This window comes from Bidens hawaiensis, unplaced genomic scaffold (assembly GCF_021521415.1).
Source record: "Bidens hawaiensis isolate Kalapana, Puna unplaced genomic scaffold, B.hawaiensis_p1.1 tig00002438_1, whole genome shotgun sequence".
Taxonomy (NCBI): Eukaryota; Viridiplantae; Streptophyta; class Magnoliopsida; order Asterales; family Asteraceae; genus Bidens; species Bidens hawaiensis.
The window spans coordinates 1093259-1120099 of record NW_027491134.1 but is presented as its reverse complement, the minus strand read 5'-3'; the positions used below and the strand labels follow the sequence as shown (position 1 = coordinate 1120099).

The 26841-nt window shown below is 44.3% G+C and overlaps 1 protein-coding gene across 1 annotated transcript; it reads left to right on the top strand.

Moving 5' to 3' along the window:
• Positions 1 to 26571, top strand: LOC143619405 (polygalacturonase-like). The gene is made up of 4 exons (XM_077091345.1): positions 1 to 237; positions 25184 to 25408; positions 25700 to 25989; positions 26113 to 26571. The coding sequence occupies exons 1-4, from the start codon at positions 1 to 3 to the stop codon at positions 26558 to 26560; spliced, it is 1200 nt and encodes a 399-aa protein (XP_076947460.1). The 3' UTR covers positions 26561 to 26571.
• The last annotated feature ends 270 nt before the right edge of the window (positions 26572 to 26841 follow it).

Here is a 26841-nt window from a genome sequence, read left to right as displayed (position 1 = left end):
ATGTTCATTAAACTTATCACATCGGTTGTTCCAGTACTCTTCTTTTTTCTACAGTTACAATATGCATCCGCAAAGGTTGCAACATACAACGTCCTTTCTTACGGAGCAAAAGCTAATGGCCGCTTAGAATCGAAAAATGCATTCCTAAAAGCATGGAATCTGGCCTGTGCTTCCACTAATCCGGCCATCATTTACGTGCCCACTGGCAGGTATTTGATTGCGTCTGCGGTCACATTTGCCGGTATTTGAAGAAGCGTGGATCGACCTACTGGTAGACGATCAACTTTCCTCGGGTATGAATGTGCTATATCACCGATGGTTTCCCGGAGTATGAATTCTTCCACCTACAAAACGAGCAACACCATGAACTTACCCCTCAGAAAGGGACAGAGGGGTCCTCTTTGGGGTAACCCTCCGGTGTGAGAATAAGATATTGTAGAAGAAGATAATAATCTGAAAGTGAGTAAGGACTTAGAGTGTATTTTCTTGCTTACCTCCCCTTGTGGAGGTGGTGTGGTATTTATAGTGTTAGGGTTTCCAATGATTGGGCTCAGATCCAATTAGAGCCTTTTTGGCCTCCTCCTATTGCTTCACGCCACGTGTCCTTAGGACACCTGGTGCTTTTTCATTGATTATTCTCTGACCAAGGTATTTCACCTGACCCATGTGCAATCACGTGGTAGCACATGGGTTTTGCTGAGTTGTCCACCTTTCATTGGCAGCTGTCAACATCAGCATATTCTTTATTCCTTAAAGGATACCTTCTGGAAGGTTGTCTGATGAGCACAATCATGGTTGTCCTTATCATGATTTGGATAAGGACGTGGTTGATTATGTGCATGTGTGATATGCGCCTATCCTGGGGATGCGCGAGGTCTTCTCTTTATTCTCACGCGCAGATGTTTCATGCGCAGATGTGATATGCGCAAGCATATGTAATATGCGTGAGCATGTGATATGCGCCACGCGCAAATGCGCCACGCGCAGATGTGATATGCGTGAGCATATGATGTGTGAGCATATGTGATACGCGCCACACGCAGATGCGCCATGCGCAGATGTGATATGCGTGAGCATATATGATGCGTGAGCATATGTGATACGCGTGAGCATATGTGATGCGTGAACATATGTGATACGCGTGAGCATATGTGATGCGTGAACATATGTGATATGCGTGAGCATATGTGATGTGCTCCACGCGCATAGGTTTTGGCTTTGTGTCTTCATGACATCCTGATTCCAAGCCTCTTGTCTATATCTTGCGGGTTGACCCGCCCCGCTCGATGTTAAGGCGGGTGCATACCTCTTCAAGCCCCCCAGTCTAATGTGTGTCTTGTCTCGCGCGAGCGAGGTAAGACAGATATTAGACTTAGTAGTTTGCTCTTTTAATAGGGTTTGTCTTTTCTTTTTTTTTTTTTTATTTCTCCTATCTGCGTTGCGCGAAATTCTATCCTTTTGGTTGAAATGAATCGTCCATGTACTTGGTTGGTTGGTGCTGACATGCGTCAGAGATGGAGACGTCATGTGTCAGACTTTTCGTGTGCTCGAGGTGCTACAGTGGCCTTTCATGTCTCCTCACACAGTGTCAGGAACACGTGTCGCGCTCATGTTGGCCTGCACCTGCGAGTGGGGGCGCGTGAACTCTGATCAGTACCTGTTTCTTTCTCTCTCCTGGGCCTATAAAAGCAAGCCTTTTGAGTTGTTATTCTTCATCTTCATTGTTATTTCAGAGCTCTTTCTTCTTCAATTTTCATTCCGATTAAGAGCCTTTGTCTTTTGCTTCCAGATTTCCGTTCTTGAAGTAACCGCTGTTTGATTCACAGTTGTATGTCTGATAACCTAGACACCACAATTTCCCCCAGCAAACGCCGTGTAAAATCGTTAGTTATGTCCACTTTGAAGAAGACCGGCAAGGGAAAACGGGCTGCCGAGGCCTCGTCGGAGGAGGTGGGGAAGAGCAAAACAGTGAAGAGATGGGATGAGATTCTCTGCAAACTGAAACAGTCTGATTTCGACAATCTCATTGCCTCTCAGGGTTTTCTCCCTGAGTACAGCTGTCTGCTTCCGGCGGCCGGGCAAACGGCGGCAGATCCGCCCTCCGGCTATATCTCTTTATACTCCCACTTTTTCACTCACTGTAATCTTCGTCTCCCGATGACAAGGTTTATGGGTGCGCTGCTTCAGTTTTATGGGATTCACATATCCCAAGTCCATCCTTGTGGACTAGTGCGCATGACTCATTTTGAGTTCATGTGCAAAGCTCAGTGCGAGGAGCCCACCCCTCGGCGCTTTCAATATTTTTACAAGCCAAAAATCCAAGATTCTTGGTTCTCATTCATACCGCGCAGTCAGAAGGTTAAGTGCTGCACTGTTTCCTTCAAAAGCCTTCAAGACTGGTCTGAAAATTTTTTTTATATTAAGGCTGGTGTGATTCCCATCCGCATGACCATGCGCGCGATCACTTCTGCGCCCGCGGATGAGAATGTTCTTAAGAACCCAACGGGCGCATGGGTTAACAAGTTAACTGCTGAACCATCCCCCGCCAAGAATATTTGCGAGGAGGCGCTGGTGGGGGTTGGTATGAGCAAGAGGTGGACCGACAGCGCGACTGAGCCTGTCATCCAAGTTGATGGCTTAGGTGAGTTATTTAGCTCACTGCATTATTTCTGCGCGAATATAATTCGCTTTGCTGATATCATTTGTCTTGTTTTATGCAGTAAGCAAGGAATACGTCCATGCCGCCTATGACGAGCATATGGAGGGCGGCTCTGTCGCGCTGAGCGCTGGGGAAGTTGCTTTCCCGATCGCTTCGATGATATGTTCATCCCTGTAGATTTAGAATTTTGTTTTGACAGCGATGCGCCTGGTAAGCCTTTGTACTTATGCTTATGCCTTTAGAATACCAAATTTGGTTAACATTTCTGTTGCACGTATTGTAGATGCGCTCGAGAATTATGAGCTGGAGCTTGCGGAAGAGGAGGTGGAGGAAGAAGCTGAGGCGCCACAACTCAAGCGTAAAGCTAAAGGCAAAACTGGCGCAGGGGCCAGTAAAAAACAGAAGAAAAATGATGCCCCTGTTGCCCAGGATCCTCCTACCCAAGCGAAGGGACTTGAGAAAACCAAGGGGTTTACCTCCAAGTTTTCCTCGTCTTCTTTGCCTCGAGGTGTGGGCAATCCTCCTGTCCACACGAGGTATGGTGTTGCCACCTCATCTCTTCGCGCGGCGGACAAGGAAAGCGGCGCTGCGCCTGCTGTTTCATCTTCTCCAACAGGTATACTTTGTTTATATTTTGTGGTTTTATGAGCGTGATTCCGATAGAGTTATTAATGAATCTTTGCTCACTCAAATGTTTGTAGAGCCGGCGACTCTGGTGGCTCAACCTCAGGCGCAGCAAGGTACCGAGGCTGCGCCGAAGGTTGCTTTGAAGTCCCCTGTTGTACCTTCGAAGAGGGGGAAAATGGACTTCATGGCGATGCTCAATTCGCGGACGGCGGTGCGCCAAGGTATTTATTGCGCTTTGATTTTCTGATTTTTTTTCTTTAGATCAAGTCATGAATCATTTCTCCTTGTTGGTTTTTTCATAGGAATTATAGCTGGCACACAAGCTGCTGGCGGCACTGCTGGCGCCGGCGCCGGCGCCGTTAGTTCTGCTCCTGCTCCGACAAGCACTGAATCTCCTCTCATTGGGATTACTAAGGAGCAGGAGACTATTTTTCGCGCTGATCTAGCGGCGTCAAGGCCTCCCTCACCTCCTCCTGCGCGCAGCCCTCCTCGCGAGACTGTTTTTGATTTTTCCAAGTCTCAGGAGAAAAGACCTGTTACAGAGGATGATGAGGAGGTCAATTTTGAAGATTCCGATGGTAGCCGCGCGAGCCCTGTAGCGCCACGAGATTTCGTGGCGCAGCCTTCTTCTCGTGGGGCTGGCGCTGACTTTTCTGCCGGCTCTCCGCAGGTATAAGTTTGTTTTGCTCCGCTGTGCGGACTTCCAGATTAGTGTTTAGATGACTTAAACGTTGCTTTGTGTTTGCAGGAAGCCGATCACATATACTGCCCGAGATGGAATATTACTGAGGATAGCTCATTTCAATCCATGGGCGTGCGTGAAGACTTCTGGGCTCACTCTGTGCCTCCGGCTGAAAGGAGGTTTCAGGAGGACCGCGCTCGCGTGGACTTGCTCAACGACCACCTTTTTGCTGGGTCTGCGTTCTTTGCTGCCTCCCAAGAGCTTCGCAATGATTATATAAAAGTGCGTGATGCCCTTGTGGAGGCCAAGCAAGAGGCTAAGGTTTCTGCTTGGAATCTTTCTGACGCTCGAGAGAGAGCTGAGAAACTCCAAGCAGAACTTAGCGAGAACCGAGCAAGTGCCAACGCTGCCTTTGTGAAGCGCGGGCATGAGCTGCAGGCTGCGCGGGAGAAGCTGCAGGCAGCAGAGGCGGATGCGGCCAGGTACGCGCGCCGAGCGCGTGACTTGGAGTTGGAGGCAGAGGCGTGTGATCAAACTCTTGTGGAGGCTAACACTGACAAATCTTTATTAGAGAGTGAGGTTGCGCGCCTGAAGAAAGAGCTCGAAGCTGCGCGAGCAGAAAAGGATGAAGCCCTGGCGGCAGCAACGTCTAACAGAGAAGAGTTCGATGCTGCACGAGCGGAAAGGAATGAGGCCTTGGCGGCAGCAGCGTCCGACAGAGAAGAGCTAAAACAGACCAAGGAAACTGTTGAGTTGTTAAACTCTCAGATTCCTGCTCTTGAGACGTCTGTTTCTTCCCTCGCGCAGGATCGCCAATGGCTAGTTTCACAGGGTGTGACTCGTTGCGCTTACGCGATGAAATACTCAGACGAGTTTCAGACCCTTGTGATGGATTGCAATGCTGCGTTTCGCTTGGTGGGTCGAGCTGAAGGGTTTAAGGATGGCTATGAATATAGCATGCTGAAGAAGAACCCATCCGACTACCCTTATCAGCTCGACGTTGTCTGCGCTGACATGGCCGAGGTTGGGGAGAAGTACTTGAATACTCCGATTCCCATCCTTGAGCAGGTATTTTAACCTTAATGAGTTTACCTTGACTTATTTTCCTAATCTTTTGTACTCATACTTTTCCTTGTGACTTGCAGATAGTCGCGCTTGCTGACCAGCCCGATCTTGGCGCGCTAAAGAAATTACTTGACGAATGTGAAGGGACTGGTGGCAGCGATGATGGCGCGGGCAATGCTGCCTCTGCTAGCGGCTCTGGCGTGGCCAAAGGACCTACTCCTGACACTATCGTGATAGAAGACGACTCCATTCAAGACGAACAGCTTGATTATGGTAAGTTTGGAGATGACGAGGAGCGGGCTGCGCCAGATGCTGAGGGAGGGGGTAATGATGAGGGCGATGAAGAGGCTGATGTTGATATAGAGACTTGAAAAGCCCTTCATGTTTTTTTTGTTTGTAGTTTTTATCTCATCATTTTGTAAATTTGTAAACTTCTATGTTTTGGAATGAAATTTTGTTTTCCCTTATTCGCATCTTGCGCATTTCCAATTCGTCTCTTTATATTGCATGTGTTTGCTTGTTGAATATAAGATATGCTTGCACATTGAAACTTGAACAAGGTTGTAAGGAAATTATTTTACTTAATCCTTGTCATATTTCAAGTTATTTTGCAATATTCTGACTATGCTGACACGTGCCTTGGCATTTCATTATTCCTCTTTTGCGCGACGTTATCGCGCATTTAATATAGGGAGTTTTTAGCCTTTACGTGTCAGTATGTGTTACTCTAATATCCATTACAATCCCATGCGCGACCTCGACCTGAGACCTTAACAACTATGTTTTGGCATGTGCTTTGCCTTAGCTGTGCTTAGGTATTTTTATGGTCTAGCTGCGCAGCATGTAGGATGGATGTTGTGAGTAATTTGAGCTAAGGCTCATATTATTGGGCTAAGGCCCTGAGCTAAGGCTCATATTATTTGGCTAAAGCCCTGACGTTTTAGAGTTAAAACTCATTAACGCGTTTGAGCTTGAAGCTCGCGCATGTATGTTTTACTTCGTTTTATTTTTAGTTTTGATGTCAATACAATGTTGTCATATTGCTCAAAATTAATAAAGGAGTGTGAAACATGTATGCAAAAGGTAATAGAACACACATTAAGAGAAAATAGCGCGTATCATTATTCATAATGGCTTAAAAAGCCTTGATTACAAACTTGACAATTTTTACATGAAACATTTTCTAAGCTGCGCTGCGTTCCATGTGCGCGGGATCTTCTTTCCATTCAAATCTTTTAAAGCGTATGCGCCTTTTCCCAATTCCTCCGAGACTTGATAAGGTCCCTCCCAGTTGGGGGACATCTTTCCCGGGGGTATCGCGCGACTAGCTTCATTGTTCCGAAGGACAAAATCATTCTTCTTGAAGTGGCATTCTTTCACGCGCTGATTGTAATATTTTTCTAGTTTTTTCTTGTATTTGGCTTCACTGATGATAGCCGCCTCTCTGCGCCCTTCAAGTAAGTTGAGATCTAACCTCCTTTCTTGCTCGTTGTCTTTTTTACTCATCATGAGCACCCTATAGGATGGGCATCCAATCTCTGCTGGAATCATGGCCTCCGTTCCATAGGTTAGGCTGAACGGGGACTCGCCATTGCTGGTTTTTGTTGGTGCATAAATGTCAGTAGTTCATAGTCTAGTGTCTGTAATCGAGTCTGTAATGTTATTTTTGTTTTTGTTTAAGCGAAGTTGTTAACAAGTTCGCCTAGGCGAACTTGTTGAACAAGCGAAGTTATGGACAACTTCGCCTGAACATATCAGGCGAAGTTGTCGTGTATTTATATACAAGCTTACGGCTTGGTTCTAAGTTAGTCGTTTTGGTTAATCGAGTTTATTGTAACGTGAGGACGAGAGTCTGTATCAGTGATTCATATCACGTGAGTTCAGTTATTAATATATAACGTGTTTCGGTTTATTCGTGTGTGTTTGTTTGGTTTGCTTTCTACGCTCGTAACGATCTACGCAGGGATTCCGCACCTGAGTAGACCGAGATATCTCGTGTGATCCGTCCAGGGAGCCTACAATTGGTATCAGAGCATTTGCTCGATTGTGTGGTTCGGGATATTCACGCGGGTGTAGAAATCGTCCCGTTTCGACTATTCGCGGGACGTGTTTTCTGTGTTTTTGATCATTCTTACCTCCTACCATTGTGTTCAAGCCTTTACACCGTCAAAAACCTCGTTAAAATCCGATTTACAGATCTGCAAATCTTCCGTGTTCATCAGGCGAAGTTGCCTTCACTGTGCGTAGGGTTTCGGCGAAGATATAAGGTTAAGCGAAGTTATCCACAACTTCGCCTACCTTCTCAAGTTCGCCTAACTCAAGCGAAGTTCTCTACAACTTCGCCTACCTCTTAAGTTCGCTTACCTCAAGCGAAGTTAAGAATCAGCGAAGTTAATCGGCAGTGTTATCACGAAGTTCTTCAGCGAAGTTCTTCAGCGAAGTTCTCTACAACTTCGCCTACTGCAAGCGAAGTTATCCGTAACTTCGCCTACAGTACTTTAATATAAAAAAAAAAAATTTTCTTAATTTTTCAGGTTTCTTACTTTTCGGGAAAGATGTCGTCGATCAACATCTCTGAGTTAGTGAAGATGGAAGTTGAAGCAGGGTCAACTACCAAGGCCCCAAGATTGCTGAAGGGAACCGATTTCGTTGCATGGAAGGATCGGTTCATACAATACGTCAAATACCAGGATGCGAAGATGTGGGTATGCATCCATGATGGTTATATTCCACCAGTTATGGAGTATGAAGGTCGTGATCAAATTAAAAAATATAGTAAAATGGAAGAAGAAGAGAAAAAGATGTATGAGGCCGAGAGCAAGGCTCATGCTGCTATTACTATGGCTCTTCCTCAAGAGATCCTTCATACGTTCAGAAAGTATACGTCAGCAAGAGAGCTTTGGGAAGCTCTTGAGAACAGATTTGAAGGGAATGTAGGAATCCGTGCTTCAAAGATAAAATTGCTCAAAACCCAGTTCTCAGTCTTCAAGTATTTGAAGAATGAATCCTTAGATGATATTATCACTCGATATTACCATCTGATGACTGAATTGAGCAACTATTCAATTTCCTACCGAGAAGAAGAAATAGTTGAGAAGCTTCTAGATGCTCTCCCACCAAAATGGGAGATGTACACTGTGCTGATGAGGGAAGACAAGGACTTTCCCACATATGATCTTGAAACGGCAGTCAACAAGCTCAGAACCTTTGAGCTTAACATGGTCAGAAAAGAGCCACCTATGGATCAGGTTCAAGATCCAGGTATGTATGGAGCTAAAGTCAACACTAGCTCAGGATCGAAGACTGAATCTGCTGCCTACTACACAAAGGGAGAGTCGGGCCCCAACTCATCACATGAGGGGCATGTGTCAGTTAACACAAATGGGGATGTTTGCTATGTAGCAGCTGGATCGAGTGGTTCTCAACCCCAGGTAAGCAAGAGTAGTTGCTCTCCAAGTTCTCCCAGCAACAACTACTCCAAGATGCCTATGAGTGTCAAGTCTGCTGAAGAGCAGTTTGGTCTCTATGCTTCTTTCATTGCTTCCTATGAGAACTACATTCAAGGGAAGATTGTTGATCCAGCTATGTTGGATGAAGATTACGATCAGATTGATGCTGACGATATGGAAGAAATGGATTTACAATGGCAAATGGCCATGATCGTGAGAAGAGTAAAAAGGTTTATGAGAAAGACGGGAAGGAAGTTTGTCGGTGGAAAGCCGGGGTTTGACAAGGCAAAGGTGAGATGCTACAATTGTCAACAAAACGGTCACTTTGCAAAGGAATGCAGGAATGAGCGTGTAGAACGAAGTCAGGGCAGGACTACATAGCAAAGTGGAGGTTCTAAAGATTATAGTGCGATGATGTCCAGAGAAGATGGTGAATACAACTGGAACCTGCTGTCTAAAGAAACTTTTGAGCAGGCAAATTTGGCGAAGGTTGAAACTGAAGAAAGTGAGAAGGTTACCGGAGAAGAAAAAGCTTTCATGGCAGATGTTAAAGATTAGCTCTCCGAGGTATGTCCTAAACCAACTTGTTCAAAATGTGAGAACTTGTCTGAGCAACTAGCAACCATAACTGATCAGTATGTTAGTTTGGATGCTGAGTTTAAAACTTTAAAAGAAGATCATCACTTTATTAAATCAAGAGAAAATAATTATAAAATTAAAATAAAAGCTTGTGAAAAAGATGTTAAAAGTCTAAAAACAAAACTTGCTGAAAAAATTGAAGTGATTGATTTAAGCTATGAAGTTTTGGAAGAAAAGACCAAACTAATTGCTGAGAGAGAAAAACAGATTGCTGACCACCAGGTGAAAGTGGTGGAACTGAATCGAAAACTAGAGCAGTTCAGAAATTCCTCTGCTATTCTTGATCACCTTGTTAGTGATCAAGGTTCCTCTGTCAAGAGGGGAGGAATCGGTTATCATGAGGTTCCACCACCGTACAATCACAATTACACTTTTAACCCTAGTGTTCAGAAATCTGTTGACTTTGAGGTTGCTCAGACAGTGCCAATTAAAGTAACTGTTAAAGAACCAAATGTTAGTAGAGGCGAAACAAGTTCGCCTGTTTCAAGTGTTGAAATTTCTGATCAAAGTCCAGTCTCGTCAGATTCGGATAAGTCATCCGAGTCTGGTAAGGCAAAAGAGGAGGTTGTGTTACCCAAGAGTGGAGAAAAAGGTAAAACAAATAAAAGGAGTACTCCACTAAACCCGTACGTCCCACCATATGTGAGACGAACGGGCGGTAATATAGCCTCGACATCTAAAACACCTGTTGATAAAAAGGTTGAACATAGGTGTTGTTTTAGGTGTAATCAAATGGGGCACCTAGTTGCAGATTGCCCTCTGAAACAGCGATTCAGAGGTGTAAGGCCTACTAAAGCTGAGAATAAACCTAATAGTAATTATCATGCTGCTAAAAATGAAAACCACTTAAAATTCAAAAATGTGACTAATTCAGGTTTTCATAGAAACAAATCTCAGTTTTACACTGCTAATAACCAAACCACAAGTTATAATTCTTTCAATTCACAAAGGTTTGGTAGGCCTCACAATCAATCTTCAAGGAGGTTTCCTAATAGGACTTACAGGAATGTACGAGATACTAACTTTGGAAAGCCAAAGTTTGGGATGTATAGATCCAAGACCAATTGGTCTTGGGTCCCTAAATTCTAATCTTTTGCTTTATTGTGCAGGAACAGTTGAACAGGGCTGCCAACAATCTTTGGGTTGTAGATAGCGGCTGTTCCCGGCACATGACGGGTAACAAATACTTGTTACACGATTTGAAACCTGTTCAAGGAGGAAGAGTGAGCTTTGCCGGTGAAAGTGGTGGCAAGATTACTGGAATGGGAACGGTGACAAACGGAAAGATGACTTTGGAGAAGGTTAACTTTGTAGAAGAATTGAAGCACAATCTGCTGAGTGTGTCGCAGATCTGTGATAAGGAGTACACCGTTCATTTTACAAAGAATGAGGCGATTGTGTTGAAACCTGGTTTTCAGATACCAGAGGAGTGGATTGTGATGAAGGCTCCACGTGAAAGAAATACATATATTATGGATATGAGATCAACTGAAATGGCCACGGCAGAATCATGCCTTATGACAAAAGCGAGTGAATCAGAGTCCGAATTGTGGCATAGGAGAATGGGGCACATTCATCTTCGGAAGATGAACCACATTGTCAGGAATGGACTTGTGCTGGGCGTTCCCTTGAAAAATTTCAATTTTGAAGATAAATGTATAGCGTGCAAGAAGGGAAAGCAGCACAAGAAATCCCATCTCACCAAGAAAGACAATTCAATTGCCAGTACTCTGGAGTTGCTTCACATGGATCTCTTCGGTCCCGTGAATGCAAAAAGTCTAGGAGGAACTTCTTATTGCTTGGTGATCACTGATGACTACTCACGATATTCTGGGTGTATTTCCTGAAATCAAAAGACGAAACGGCTCAGATGGTGAAGAATTTGATTACCAAAGTTGAGAACGTTATGAATAAAAGGGTTAAGTTCATCAGGAGTGACAATGGAACGGAGTTCAAGAATTTTGAGATGGAGATCTTCTGCCTTCAGAGAGGGATTGAACACCAATACAGCGCTCAGTATACACCGCAACAGAATGGAGTGGCTGAAAGGAAGAATAGAACATTAATTGAAGGAGCCAGAACTATGCTGGCTGATTCGAAGCTTCCTGTGGTGTTTTGGGCTGAAGCTGTTGCTACAGCCTGTTATGTTCTGAATAGAGTCTTAACTGTTAAAAGACTTGGTAAAACGTGTTATGAGCTAATGCATGGGAGAAAGCCCAACTTGAGTGGTCTTGAACCATTCGGGTCCCCTTGTTCGATTTTGAAGACAAATTCTAAATTTGGTGAAGTAGCCGATGAAGGAATCTTAGTCGGTTATGTTGTTGGGACTCCCAACAGACGTGTCTTCAATACATCGACCAGCAAGGTTGAGGTGGTGTGTAACACCGATATCACAAGTTACCAACCGCCAAAACCAAGCAACGGACCTGCGGAGTTTTTCGACTATGTTAAACTTTTTAAGTCTTTTAACATACCGTATTTGGATATTGCTGAAGAAGAAGAGAGAGTTGCTACGAAGATGATCCTTGATGAGGAAGAAAACCTATTGCAAAGACAGCTGATCGATAAATGTCAACCTTCCTCATCAAATGCTATCGATACCCCTGCTGCCTCGACTGAAGAAGAATTTTTCAATCCATTTCACTCTCAGCATGAAACAACCATTGACGAGCTCTCTTCTAAGTTGGAAGACAATTTGCATGTCGGTTCTGTTCCGACCACGAGAATTCATAAAGATCACCCTTTGGAGAATGTGATTGGTGATGTGTCCTCCGGTGTACAAACAAGACGTAGCTTGAATGAGCACACCTGTGTTTACACAAGCATCAAGGAGACAGGCATAATCAACGAATGCTTGTACACCTGCTTTATCAGCCAGATTGAACCGAAGAATTATCAAATGGCTCTCAAGGACAGCTCGTGGGTCGAAGCTATGCAAGAAGAGTTGGCTCAATTCAAGAAAATGGAAGTTTGGACTTTGGTTGAAAAACCGAAGCATGTGCATGCGATAGGCACAAAATGGGTGTTTAAGTGCAAGAGAGATGAGAAAGGGATTATCATAAGAAACAAGGCGAGGCTAGTCGTTAAAGGTTTTAATCAACAAGAGGGGATTGATTATAATGAAGTGTTCGCTCCTGTCGCAAGGTTGGAAGCCATTAGATTGTTTTTGGCGTTCGCTGCTTATAAGAAGATGAAGGTATTTCAGTTGGATGTGAAGAGTGCGTTTCTGAATGGGAAAGTTGATGAGGTAGTGTATGTTGAGCAACCTCCGGGTTTTCCTGACCCAGACTTTCCTGATCACGTGTACAAGTTAAGCAAGGCATTGTATGGACTACATCAGGCACCTCGTGCCTGGTATTCAACTTTATCAGATTACTTGCTTGAAAATGGGTTTGAAAGAGGGAAGATTGATAGCACGTTGTTCGTTAAGAGAGAAGGAAGTGACTTCCTGCTGGTGCAAGTCTACGTGGATGACATTATCTTTGCTGCATCTAAAGTCTCCATGTGTCAGGAGTTTGAGGCCGTCATGAAGAAAAGGTTTGAAATGAGTGCTATGGGTGAACTAACTTTCTTTTTAGGATTGCAGGTTGATCAGAAGAAGGATGGGATGTTCATTCATCAGACCAAGTATGTCCATGATGTGCTCAAACGCTTCAAGATGGAGGACAGCACTCCATTCGACACTCCAATCTGCGTCAATCACAAATTGGGTGCTGAGTCAGACGGTGATGCAGATGTGGACCCAACTCAGTATCGGGCTATTATAGGTTCTTTAATGTACTTAACTGCTTCTAGGCCTGATATAATGTTTGTTGTTTGTCTTTGTGCACGCTTTCAGGCAAATCCAAAAGAATCTCATTTGAAGGGTGCAAAGAGGATACTGCGGTATCTCAAGGGCAAGCCGAAGCTGGGGTTGTGGTACCCGAGAGGAGGAGACTTGGAGCTAGTCTCTTACACAGATTCTGATATGGAGGGTGCAATCAGAGTCGGAAGTCAACAACTGGAGGATGTCAGTTTCTTGGTGGCAGATTGGTGTCGTGGCAATGCAAGAAACAGACTTCGGTCGCAATTTCAACCTGTGAAGCAGAATACATGGCAGCATCCAACTACTGCTCCCAGGTTCTTTGGATTCAACAACAGTTGCGCGACTATGGTCTGAATTTCTTACTTACTACTATTTGCATTGATAACACAGCTGCTATCTCAGTAACTAACAATCCCGTGAAGCACAGTAAAACTAAACATATTGACATACGTCATCATTTTATACGGGACTGTGCTGAGAAGAAACTGATTGTGCTTGAAAAGGTGGATACGCTTGATAATTTCGTTGATTTATATACTAAAGCGTTTGACAAAACGAGATTTCAAAACCTTATTGAGTTGAATGGGATGATCAATCCCGAGTAACCATGCTTTTCAAGTTATTTTATTTAAAAAAAAAAAAACACGTCACTATCGCTTAAAAGTATGTCGGTTACCACAGTTTGAAGGACATGTCTTAGGATATGTTTGGTCCTCAATTCTACTTGTAGAATATGAGGATAGCCATTAACCAGATGACTGAAAGTGACCGGGGCGGTTTATGATGAGTTTTCATTCTTTCGCTGAAAATTAGTCGATCGTACGTAGTTAGAAGGACACATATTAGTATGTGGTCGGTCCAGCTGATCCATTGGATCTTCGGGATAGCCGTTAACCTGACGACTTGACTTGATCGGGGCGATTGAAGTCAAAAATTTTTCTTTAAGGGAAATGAAATTATTTTTCAAGTCTGTTACTTCGTAAGAAGTTCGTTTGCTATGTTTAACAGACAATTGATCCAACCTTGGAAAATGATAGATATACTGATTCTGTGTGCTTAACTAGTGAAGTTATTAGGCTTAAAAGGCTTTAGGACAGTCATTGTATGTCATGGTAACTTTTTATGGTGCGTAAAAGTAGATGTGATACAAACTAAAACCACTTGATTTTACGTGGAAACTCCTTACGAGTTTTGCATGTCTTCATATATATCTTTCCGAATGATAGGCAGAAAAGCGATTACCCAGTCATACACGAGCCCGTAAGTGTTCTGATTCCCGTGAAGATAGCGTTACAAGAAACTGCAGTGATCCAGATTCGGGACTTGCAGTTGGTTACTACTCTGAAGTCTATGTAAATGTTTATCATAAAAAAAAAAAAAAAAAAAAAAAAAAAAAAAAAAAAAAAACACTTATGAGTTATTGAAACATTCTAGAGTTCAACATATCAAGACTTCTTAATCATGGAGTAAGAAAGAGAACGGGAAGCAGAAGAAGAGTAATTACAAACTTAATCAGACACTAAGGGTCGAAGTCAATTCGGGGTGACTTGGGGAAAGCCAAATACGCTTTGAGAATAGATAGGAGGCATCATAATCTCTGAGTTGCTGCCCACTTAAATTTTGAGGCTTAATTGAACCTAACTCGTATCACATAAACGATGAAAACCATCTTAAGTATATTACCTGCTTACACCCTGTCTCTATATGTCATAATACAGCTAAACACGGATCTATGTGACAGTCACGTAATTAGTATGATTCCTGTTCGGATCTTTTCTAAAGCGTGGTAGTCCCTATCGAGACTGAAATTTGATCCCTTGTACTTTAATTTTTTAAAAGTTTTTTCGTACTTAGGTAGTTTATGTTTTTATAACTGGTTACTTGGACTTGATCGTGTTATTTAATTCTTAAAGGGAAGTTTTAAAAGTTAATTGCAAAATGTTCAAATTATAAGGGTTGATTTTGTAAAATATAGGCGATGTTGTTAAACATGCGAACTTGTGAATAACTTCGCCTAGGCGAAGTTAACCGTAACTTCGCCTGTATAACTTCGCCCCTATATAAGGATTTTAAAAGGTCATCAGTTCATTATTTGAAATATCAGCGAACTTATCCTCGATTATCACAGCGAACTTAATCCGTTTTTCATCCGATTATCTTTTTTCCGATTTCAATCAGTATTCAAGGTGTGTTTGGGTTCTATATCTTATACTCGATGTTCGATGTTGTTAATCCTAGGTTGTTTCGACACCCGGTTAACGACCTCGGACGTTCGAAACCTATACCCGATTTCAAAACTTGTTTTACGTGTTCATGAGCAAACTGATCGTCCGGATTACTTTCCTATCATGTGTTTTAGTCTCCTTAATCGTCTAAATTGGCCGAAACACCAGATTTTCGATGTTTGAATCGATCTCACTGTCGCCGATTCAGATTCAGGCGAACTTAAGGTTTAGGCGAAGTTATCCGTAACTTCGCCTGATGCTCAACTTCGCCTGAGGCGATGTTGTAGTGAGGCGAAGTTGTCATTAACTTCGCCTGGACCTTTTAATTTTTTAATTATTAGACGAACTTAAAGATGAAGCGAAGTTGTTCCCAACTTCGCCCCAACTTTAACTTCGCCTATACAGATTTTATCACAACTTCGCTCATGGTAACAAGCGAACTTGTGGTACGCCTTAATGTTTATCTAACTTGGTTCGTTTGTTGCAGATATGGCTGCAGTAGCAGGTGCTGGAGGTGCTGGAGGCGATGACGGAGATAACCAGAGGCAATTTTTTCCGGGTCACAATATGTACATTACCTTAGACCCGGAAGCGAGCGGAGTTGAAGACTACCGTGAGATCATCACATTCCTCATTCGCTCGAGGATATTCCACGCAATCACGACGACTCTGCCGATATCCTTACCCAATATCGAGGATTTCTGGCAGACGGTGGAATACGATTGCCGCGTTGAGCCCCCGGTTATGCGAGCAACCGTCAACAATCAGGAGGTTCAGTTCTCATCTGAACAGATACGGGTGGCTTTACGATTCGGTGAAGAGACTAGGGATGACCCTACAGAGTTTGTGGCTCCGTTCCATGATGGAGCGTTTCTCCGAATGGGCTACTCTGGTCCATTAGGTGATACCCAGAGGAGGAAGGGTTTCCTTCTAGATCAGTGGCGCTTCCTCATGCACGTCATGATTGTGTGTATGTCTGGGAGGAAGACGGGTACTGACGGAATGGGTGCGACCATGCAGTCAGCAATGACTGCTCTGACTTATAACAAACGTTATAGCTTTAGTCAGATGGTCTTTTATGAGATAGACAGACAGAGGAGGGCGATGGCTCGTGAGTGGTTCATAATGTATCCAAGATTCATCCAGATGATCTTGAACCATGTGGCTCCAAATTTGCCTCAACGACGCCCAATACGATACGTGGAGAGTGTGAGCAAACGTATCTTTGCTCAATGCCGTACTTCGAGTGCGAGGAGCAAGCCTGAACTTCTTCCAAGGCATACTCCACTCTTTGGGTTCTTAATAAACCCGGGGTATGTGCCAGCTCGGGGGGATGAGTATAGAGACCCTCAACCACAACAGGCAGGAGCAACTCGAGATGTACCTGCTGTGCTTGTTGTGTCGGCTGAGGAGGATGTAGACCTTGATGCTGCATTTGGCGGCCAAGGATTCTTCGACATGGACCGTTTTGATCCACAAGAAGAGGTGCAGGTTTCTGCTGCACAGGTTCGGGAAGTGATTGTTACTAGAGCAGCTACGACGGTGGCTGACTCAGATCTTGACGATGTTATGGATGAGGCGAGAAGGATGTTGGTGACACGAGAGAGAACGTTAGGGAAGAGAAAGAGGACGGTGGATGATAGTGAGTCAGAAGAAGAAGAAGAAGATATCCACAAGCTGATTAGACGATCAAGACGTGAAAGGACAGGTGCAGGTATGGGAGCTGGAGAGACTTCAAGAGTTGTACGGTTCACTCCATCCGCACTGTCAGGTATGTCGATTGTTCCTACTTCTGTACAGGTTACAAGTGCCGCGGATGTTCTCGTGGTGGCTACATCAGCTGTCGGCATCCCATCCATCACACTACAGACGACGACTCCGGAGATTGTGTCGTTACCACCTCCAACGCCTACTCCTTCAGAGGTGGTGGCACAATTTGTAGAGTCTACCGTCGTTGCAACTGCAGGGTTGTCGGTCACGATACCACCTGCGGTTACGTCCACAACTGCTTCTGATATCCCGGTTACATTCGAGATCCCAGCTGAGTATACTCAAGATACATCTAACATGAGGTTTGATTTCGATGCAACCCTCTCAGACTCGGAGAGAATAGCTGCACTTGAACGGGTCGTGGCTGAACAATCAAGGGTGAATCTTGTCCAGACCCAGGCTATTCAACGCCTTGTAGCAGAGAATCAACTACAGTCGTCCCTCCTGGTTGAACATGGGCGAATTATAGATGCTATGAAGAAGTTCTTGGCATCTCAGGGGGAGACAGGCTGTAGAGGCGACGAGTTAAGGACGAATAAGCGTTTTGATAGAGACGATGATCCCAATGCACCGAAAGGTGCAGGTGGTGAGTTGCCAAGAACTACTCAAGCTCTTGGGACTTCCACAGCTCAGGGGGAGTCTGCAGGTGCAGTTGGTGGTGATGAGGTGGTGATGGTTGATGATGATGATGATGTGATCGATGCGTTGAAAGAATTGGATGATGATATGCTAGAGGATGATGTGATGTTTGATGATGATGTGCTGCCTATTGCGGAGATTGAGAGGATTGGAGCACAGATTGTGATTGAAGATGAGATTGAAGAAGGTGAAATAATTGAAGAAAATGTTGAACACGAGATCCCAGATGTTGAGAAAGCCGATATGGGTACTGAGATGGAAAATGATGAGACTGAGTGGGAGGAGCAGCCTAGGTGGAAGGAAGGCTGTGCTCATTGGTTTATTAAAACTAAGAAGCCTGTTGTTCCAACCATGTTCAAGAAGAGTTATAATATCAAAGGCTATGCTGAGTCGAAGAAAGGAATTATTTGTTGGCTATATGATGAACAGATAAAGTTGTTTGTGGTGAAACGTTTTGATGGGATTCAGTATTTTAAGAGAACGTTGAGATCTCTCAATACATTGCCTGAATGTGAGGTGAAGGATTTGGCTAGATTGGGGCTGATCAATAGAAGCGACGACAACATGGCAAGGGTTATTGGGAAGATCGTGTGGAAAGAAAGCATAAAAGAGAAGAAGTTTGAGTTATTAAAGCCACAGAAGGGAAAGCTAGTGGAAGATAAAGAAAGGGGAATGAGAGCAGATGGCAAGCCATGGATGGTAATGAAGTACAAACCGATTCGATGCATTAAGGAGGTTCCAATGAAGATTATGCCTCAAGATGTGTTGAAGAATCTTAAATGGTGGTATGTTGATTGCCAGACTGCTGAAGCCGTGATGGAAGACGAAGACGAACAAGAAGTGCTGAGGGTGTATGATCCGATGCATCTTGTTAACTTATCGAAAGCTGATCTGCAAGTGTTGAATGAAAAGAAGATATTCTATATTCCTGCTTGGAAAGACGAAGCGAGGAAGTATCAGCGAGTAGTCACGGTATGTGTTAGAGAAGGAGTGCATGCGTGAAGATTACAAGACAAGTGCTTAAAGATCAAGATATGAAGCTACTGCCAAGGGGGAGTCTGTTGGTGCATAAATGTCAGTAGTTCATAGTCTAGTGTCTGTAATCGAGTCTGTAATGTTATTTATGTTTTTGTTTAAGCGAAGTTGTTAACAAGTTCGCCTAGGTGAACTTGTTGAACAAGCGAAGTTATGGACAACTTCGCCTGAACATATCAGGCGAAGTTGTCGTGTATTTATATACAAGCTTACGGCTTGGTTCTAAGTTAGTCGTTTTGGTTAATCGAGTTTATTGTAACGTGAGGACGAGAGTCTGTATCAGTGATTCATATCACGTGAGTTCAGTTATTAATATATAACGTGTTTCGGTTTATTCGTGTGTGTTTGTTTGGTTTGCTTTCTACGCTCGTAACGATCTACGCAGGGATTCCGCACCTGAGTAGACCGAGATATCTCGTGTGATCCGTCCAGGGAGCCTACAGTTTTGCTTAATGTCCTGTGCGCCCACAGGACATTAGGTAACTCCTCGACCCATGCATGGGATTCTCCCTCCAACCTTTTCTTCAGTCCATTCAGCAAGCTTTGGTTCGCGCGTTCCACTTGGCCATTCCCTTGAGGGTGGTATACTGAAGTGAAGACTTGGTTGATGCGCAATTCCTTGAGTCAACTGGATATCTTCCTGTCAGTGAATTGTTTGCCATTGTCGCTCACAATTTCCATTGGCAGGCCAAAACGGCATATGATGTGGCTCCAAATGAATTGCTTCATTGCCTCGGCTGTGATTTTTGCTAGTGGCTTGGCTTCAACCCATTTTGTGAAATAGTCTACTGCCACTACCAAAAACTTTACTCGCCCTTGCGCTTGTGGTAAGGGACCCACAATATCGATTGCCCATTTGTGGAAAGGCCATGCGGAGGTCACCGGAATCAAGTTGTTCTTTGGCCGCATGGTGTTTGGCGCATAGCTCTGACACGCTTTGCATTTTTGGATCTCTTTTAACGCGTCCAAGTACATGCCTGGCCAATAGTAACCTACGTTCATTGCCTTGGCAACCACCATGCGCGGGCCAGCATGTATTCCACAGATTCCTTCGTGTATCTCTCTGATCACATAGCTTGCTTCCTCAGCATCCAGGCATTTCATGAGCGGTCCTAGATAAGAGCGTCGATATAACGTACCATCAAGCAGTTCGTAGTTCTGCGACTTGTGTCTTATCTTCCTCGCCTGTGCGCGATCGTCCGGTACCTTTCCCTCATTCAAGAATTCCATTAATGGAGTTATCCATGATGAAGGTGTTGTATGAATTACAAGGACAGACTTCGCTCCCACCGACGGGTTGCTCATTACTTCCACCCTGACATCTTTGCCAAAGTGATCGAAGCTGGTTGATGCCATCTTGCTCAGCGCGTCGGCAGACTTGTTTTCACTGCGCGGAATATGTATGATTCTAAAGAAGTCAAAATGCTCGGTGAGTTTCTTCGCCTGCTCTAAATACAGAGGCATAGTGTTCTCCTTGGCATCATAAAGGCCATTGACTTGTGCTGCTACCAAGTATGAATCGACATGAGCCTCTAGCTTTTTAACTCCGAACTTGTGCGCGATGCGCAGACCAGCCAGCAGGGCTTCATACTCAGCTTCATTGTTGGTGCTCTTGAAATCCAACCTGATTGCTTAAGTATACTCATGACTTTCTGGATCCACCAGTTTAAGGCCTGCGCCGGACCCTTCGTTGTTTGAAGCTCCATCAGTGAATAATCTCCAAACAATTTCTTCATTATTGGCTTGCAGAGGGTCTACTTCACGCTGAGCCTCTTCGACTTTTCCTTCAGGGATTTCTACAATGAAATAAGCTAAGACTTGTCCCTTGATTGCTGGACGAGGTTTGTAGGTGATCGTGTGCTCCCCTAATTCCAGAGGCCATTTTGTCAGCCTTCCTGAGAGCGCGGGACGTTGCAAGACTTGCTGGATGTTGTAATCAGTCAGGACTTCAATGGGATGACCATTGAAATATCTATGAAGCTTGGGCGACGCATGTGTTAGTGATAAAACTAACTTTTCTATGATGGTGTAGCGCGTCTCAGGATCTGTCAGCACCCGACTTACATAATAGATTGGTGTTTGGATTCCCTTGCGATCCACCAACAACACTGCGCCAATGGCGCGCTCTCCTGCCGACAGGTACAACGTTAGAGTTTCACCAGGTAGTGGAGCTGTGAGCGCAGACAGATTTATCAGACATTCTTTTATCTCACTGAGAGCTTGCTCGGCCTCAGGCGTCCACTTGAATTGGCTTTTCTTTAAGCAATTTCTCAATGTGTTAACGAATGGGGTAGATTTGCTTGCATGGTTCGCTAGGAACCTGTTAATTGATACCAATCTACCATTCAACTTTTAAACTTCCTTCATGGTGGATGGTGAGGGCATGTCAAGGATAGCCTCCACCTTCTCTGGGTTCACCTTGAAACCATCCTTGGTGACCATTACACCGAGAAATTTCCCTTCTTCTACGCCGAATGTGCATTTGCTCGGGTTGAGCTTCATGTTTACTTCCTTTAGGCGCCAAAGGGTTTCTTCGATGTCTTTGAGCATTTGTTTTTCCTCCCTGCTTTTAATCACAAATCATCCACGTAGACTTCTAAGTTTCTTCCAATTTGCTCGTTGAAAACAGCATCCATGAGTCTTTGGTAAGTGGCTCCTGTATTCTTCAAACCAAAGGGCATTTTTGTGTAACAGAAAACACCCTTGTCAGTTCTGAAGGCAGTCTTGTCCTCATCTTGTGGTGCCATTTGAATTTGGTGATAGCCTTTATAGGCATCCAGGAAACATTTGAGCTTAAATGGCGCCACAGAGTCCACCTTCGCGTCAATGTTTGGGAGGGGGTAACAATCTTTTGGACACGCTTTGTTGAGGTCCTTGAAATCAATGCACATTCTCCATGACCCATTGCTCTTCTTTACCATCACAGGATTGGCTACCCATGTTTGGTATCGTATTGGGCGGATGATATTTGCGCGCAGTAGATCTTCTACTTGCTCATTCATGGCCTTTGTCTTCTCATCCCCCATGACTCTTTTCTTTTGAGCAATTGGCTCTACAGACTTGAATGTGTTGAGTGAATGCTGCGCCAGGTCTCGCGGAACCCCAGTCATATCAGAATGTTGCCACGCGAAGACCGACATATACGTTGTGAGCAATCTTTTCATTCTCACCCTTGTGTCATCTGATATCGTAGCTCCAATGGTGATTGTTTGTTCTGGGAATTTTGGGTTGAGAATCCATTCCTCTGGCGCGTTGTTTGCCATTGGAAGCTTCATTCTCCCTTCACGCGGTATACTTGTTACTACGCACAAATGATCTCGGTATACAAATGTTACACATGTTGGTGTTGGGAACCCCAACGCGCCGTGCGCTGGTAACGGTATGGCGTTGAATTGGGCAATCGTTCCTCTACCCAAGATCATATTGTGGCATGAAGTGGTGGGCAAGACCAAGAAGTTGACAATTTCAGCTCGCTTGTGTTTCTCATCCCCCATAGTTAGTTCGAATTGTATCTGATCTAGGGGGTGAATAATTTCGTTTGAGACACCCGAGATTGGTGCACACACAATTTCAAGCCTTGCTTGGTCTGCTGGATCCAACTTCCTGAAACATTGCTCATACATGATGTCTGATTCACTGCCGGTGTCCACCAGGACTTTTGACACCTCATAATGAGCGATGTGTGCAGTGATGACTAGAGGACTGCTGATAGACGGGCCTCCTCTGATTCTTGGGAAGATTACTTGTTGCTCGCGCCAATCCCCTTGGACTTGCGCGCTTCTCTTCCTCGAACTTTGCCCCTGCCTTCCTCCTTCAGCTACACATATTCTTTTGAATTTTTTACTGGCTGAGGCTCCATCTGGTTGTTCATTCTCTGGTCTTGGGTTTTTCACCAGGTGAGCCAACTTGCCTGATTTCACATCTCTTTCAATCGCATCCTTCAAATGGTGACATGCATCGGTGTTGTGCCCTGTAGACTTGTGAAATTCACAATACTTGCCACTGTTTGGTGGTCCCTTATGGAGTAATGGCTTGGGGCTTTTAAACTGGACATTCTCTGTGCTTAACACTTGCGAAGGCGTTTTGGTGAGGGGAGTCCATATTCTTGGCAGAGGTCTGTTAGGCTATCTGCCGCCTTCCCTCTTGTCACCTTCTCCGCGATTACGAATGTCTTTTTGGGGCTGGGGTGAACTTGGTTGCGCTTGCTTTTCTGCGGGAGAATAACTGGTTTGTTGCAACCTGGACCATACGGAGTTTTGTTTGCCCTTCCTTTCATTGTTGCGTGGTGCTTCTGTTTGATGCCCTCTATCTCTTGCTCTGTCCTGGGCAATTTGTTTTTCATTTCGCTCGAAGACTCGCGATGCTTCCATAAGCTTAGCCCAAGTGGTTGGCATGCCATCTCTGCTCACGAGAGCTCTGCGGAATTGATCACTGCGCGCACCTTGTATAAAGGCCACGCGCAAGAGTTGTTCAGTGATACCTCCAATTGCAAGAGATTCCTGATTGAAACGAGTTATGTAGTCTTCAATGGTTTCATCATTCCTGCGCATGCAGTGCATGATGTCATCGGGGTCGCGCGTGTGTCTGCGCTGCTGTACAAAGTGAGCCTGGAACTTCTCCAATAGCTCTTCGAACCCATCGATTTGTCCAGTCGGCAAGCTTTCGAACCAGACACGCGCTGCGCCCGTGAGGCAGCGAGCAAACATGTGACACCATTTTGGCATCGTCCAGCTTTCTAGGTTTCCAGTGTTGTAAAAACCTTGTAAGAAATCATCTGGATCTGTTGTACCATCGTACTTGCCTAGACCACTTGGCATCTTGGTTTTGTGTTGAATGGGAGCCTTCGCGATGCGCTCGGTGAATTTTGAATGCTTCACCAAGATGGCTGGCCTATATGGTGTGGTTACGTCCACTTGCCCTCTCGCTTGTGGGTTGTACGGTGTGTATAGATCTAGATCGGCTTTGGTTCCAGGCGCTATGTTCATGTGCGCGCGGAGCTGTGAACCTCCTGCATGAGTATCTCGCGTCTTCCTCATGCTGTGAACCTCTTCCTCATCACTAACATCAGCGTGTTCGGTGTGAACAGAGTGACCATCTTCCGGCGCGCGCGCCCTTTTTGTTGTTCCCTGAATGGTTTGTTTATCAAATGCGAGCCTTTGTGTTAAGTCGGCTAACTTTTTGTGTTTGACCAGCTCATTGTATTTGTCCATTAAACGCCGTTGTTCGTTTATGAGCCATTCTTTAGGGTCAATGGTTTCAACTTCCGGACCCATTGGTCCTTTTTGTTTTGCACCAGTCAGATTTTGGAACGTGAGATCGTCTGGAGGAGTTTCAGTCTGGCTATGAGGTGTTGTGATGAAGGGATGGTTACTGGTGGTGCGCGCAGTATCACGCGGCGCCCTCAGAAACTACTGTCCCTCATTAACATCCTCAAGCTCATTATCCTCCAGAACTTGATCGATGTTTCGAACACCGGAAACCATGGTGAAGATTTTCAGAGAGAACTGATGAGATAGTGATTTTGTTGCCGTTGTAACAGGTGATGGCGCCAATGAAGAAGCGTGGATCGACCTACTGGTAGACGATCAACTTTCCTCGGGTATGAATGTGCTATATCACCGATGGTTTCCCGGAGTATGAATTCTTCCACCTACAAAACGAGCAACACCGTGAACTTACCCCTCAGAAAGGGACAGAGGGGTCCTCTTTGGGGTAACCCTCCGGTGTGAGAATAAGATATTGTAGGAGAAGATAATAATAATCTGAAAGTGAGTAAGGACTTAGAGTGTATTTTCTTGCTTACCTCCCCTTGTGGAGGTGGTGTGGTATTTATAGTGTTAGGGTTTCCAATGATTGGGCTCAGATCCAATTAGGGCCTTTTTGGCCTCCTCCTATTGCTTCGCGCCACATGTCCTTAGGACACCTGGTGCTTTTTCATTGATTATTCTCTGACCAAGGTATTTCACCTGACCCATGTGCAATCACGTGGTAGCACATGGGTTTTGCTGAGTTGTCCACCTTTCATTGGCAGCTGTCAACATCAGCATATTCTTTATTCCTTAAAGGATACCTTCTGGAAGGTTGTCTGATGAGCACAATCATGGTTGTCCTTATCCTGATTTGGATAAGGACGTGGTTGATTATGTGCATGTGTGATATGCGCCTATCCTGGGGATGCGCGAGGTCTTCTCTTTATTCTCACGCGCAGATGTGATATGCGCAAGCATATGTAATATGCGTGAGCATGTGATATGCGTCACGCGCAGATGCGCCACGTGCAGATGTGATATGCATGAGCATATGATGTGTGAGCATATGTGATACGCGCCACACGCAGATGCGCCACGCGCAGATGTGATATGCGTGAGCATATATGATGCGTGAGCATATGTGATACGCGTGAGCATATGTGATGTGTGAGCATATGTGATACGCGTGAGCATATGTGATGCGTGAACATATGTGATATGCGTGAGCATATGTGATGTGCGCCACGCGCATAGGTTTTGGCTTTGTGTCTTCATGACATCCTGATTCCAAGCCTCTTGTCTATATCTTGTGGGTTGACCAGCCCCGCTCGATGTTAAGGCGGGTGCATACCTCTTCAATACGTGTAAAAGCAAAGCCATCACAATCAACATAGATGGTACCTTGGTGGCTCCTTCTAGTTATAATGCTATCGGTAATGCAGAAGTGTGGATTAAATTCCACAGGGTTAACCGTGTTACCATCTCTGGTGGAACACTTGATGCTCAAGGTGCTCCTCTATGGGCTTGCAAATCCTCTGTAAAGACATGTCCTAAAGGAGCTACGGTATGATTGTGATATCTTAATTATAATGTCATTTTTTTCTGGATTACCATCTCTTCTGGTACTATATATATATATATATATATATATATATATATATATATATATAGATGCTCAAGGTGCTCCTCTATGGGCTTGCAAATCCTCTGTAAAGACATGTCCTAAAGGAGCTACGGTATTATTGTGATATCTTAATTATAATGTCATTTTTTTCTGGATTACCATCTCTTCTGGTACTATATATATATATATATATATATATATATATATTGATCATGCCTATATATGTTGCAGACACTTGGCATCTACCATTCCCAGAACATAGTGATCAATAGGTTGAGGTCATTAAACAGCCAAATGTTTCACATTCTGCTCTATGCATGCAACAATGCTAAACTACAAGGAGTGAGCATTGTGGCACCTGGGCTCAGTCCAAACACGGACGGGATCCATTTAATATCATCAACAGGTGTGACCGTCTTGAATTCCAAAATCGCGACAGGAGATGATTGCATCTCAATTGGGCCAGGAAATTCTAATCTCTGGATAGAGAAGGTGGTATGTGGCCCTGGTCATGGTATAAGGTACCCACCCTTCCAAGACTTGCAATTGTATAATTGTTTATTCTTTTCCGGTTTATAATGTATGATTGGATCGATCTATCTAGTTATCTAGCTATTGATCATGCACTCAATTCTTGCGTGCAGCATTGGGAGTCTAGGGTGGGATTTGCAAGAACCCGGCGTCCAGAATGTAACCGTAAAAAGCACAACGTTTATAGGTACACAGAATGGTGTGAGGATAAAAACATGGGCAAGGCGTAGCAATGGGTTTGTGAAGAATGTTGTTTTCCAGCATTCAACAATGGTGAACGTGCAAAACCCTATAATAATAGATGCAAATTACTGCCCAAACAATGCGAATTGCCCCAACCATGTTTCCAGAGTGAAGATCAGCAACGTGGTGTATGAGGATGTACACGGAACATCAGCAACACGAGTGGCAGTGAAATTTGATTGTACCAAAGGGAAGCCATGCAGTGGAATCCGGCTAAAGGATGTTAACCTCAAATACGGGAGTCAACCAGCGGCGTCTTCTTGTTCATATGTTGCCGGTGTTGCTTCTGGATTGCGTGGATTTACTAGTTGTCTCTGATAATTATAGTGGAGGATGTATACTACACCTTACAACTGCTGCTACATGAATTCTCTCAGTTTTTACTAACGGTTTGGCTTTGGAATTGGATGGAAGTGGCCTCAAATTATTTTTTCTTTTGAAGGCCTACTTTTCAGCATGTAGTATACCTATCATGCATTAGGATAAATGTAATCTTTGTATTATTATATTTATATATTCGGTTGAATCGTTATCATAGTTTGAGAAGAGTTAATATTGTAATACCTATATCTCATGCTTGCAACCTCTCTCTCTCTCTC

Bases quoted from the DNA above. Each gene is read 5' to 3' on its own strand.
- LOC143619405 (XM_077091345.1), top strand. From the start codon at position 1: ATGTTCATTAAACTTATCACATCGGTTGTTCCAGTACTCTTCTTTTTT. The intron at 238-25,183 runs GCCGGTATTTGA...CTCGATGTTAAG, and splicing joins TTGCGTCTGCGGTCACATTT to GCGGGTGCATACCTCTTCAA. The intron at 25,990-26,112 runs GTACCCACCCTT...TCTTGCGTGCAG, and splicing joins GGCCCTGGTCATGGTATAAG to CATTGGGAGTCTAGGGTGGG.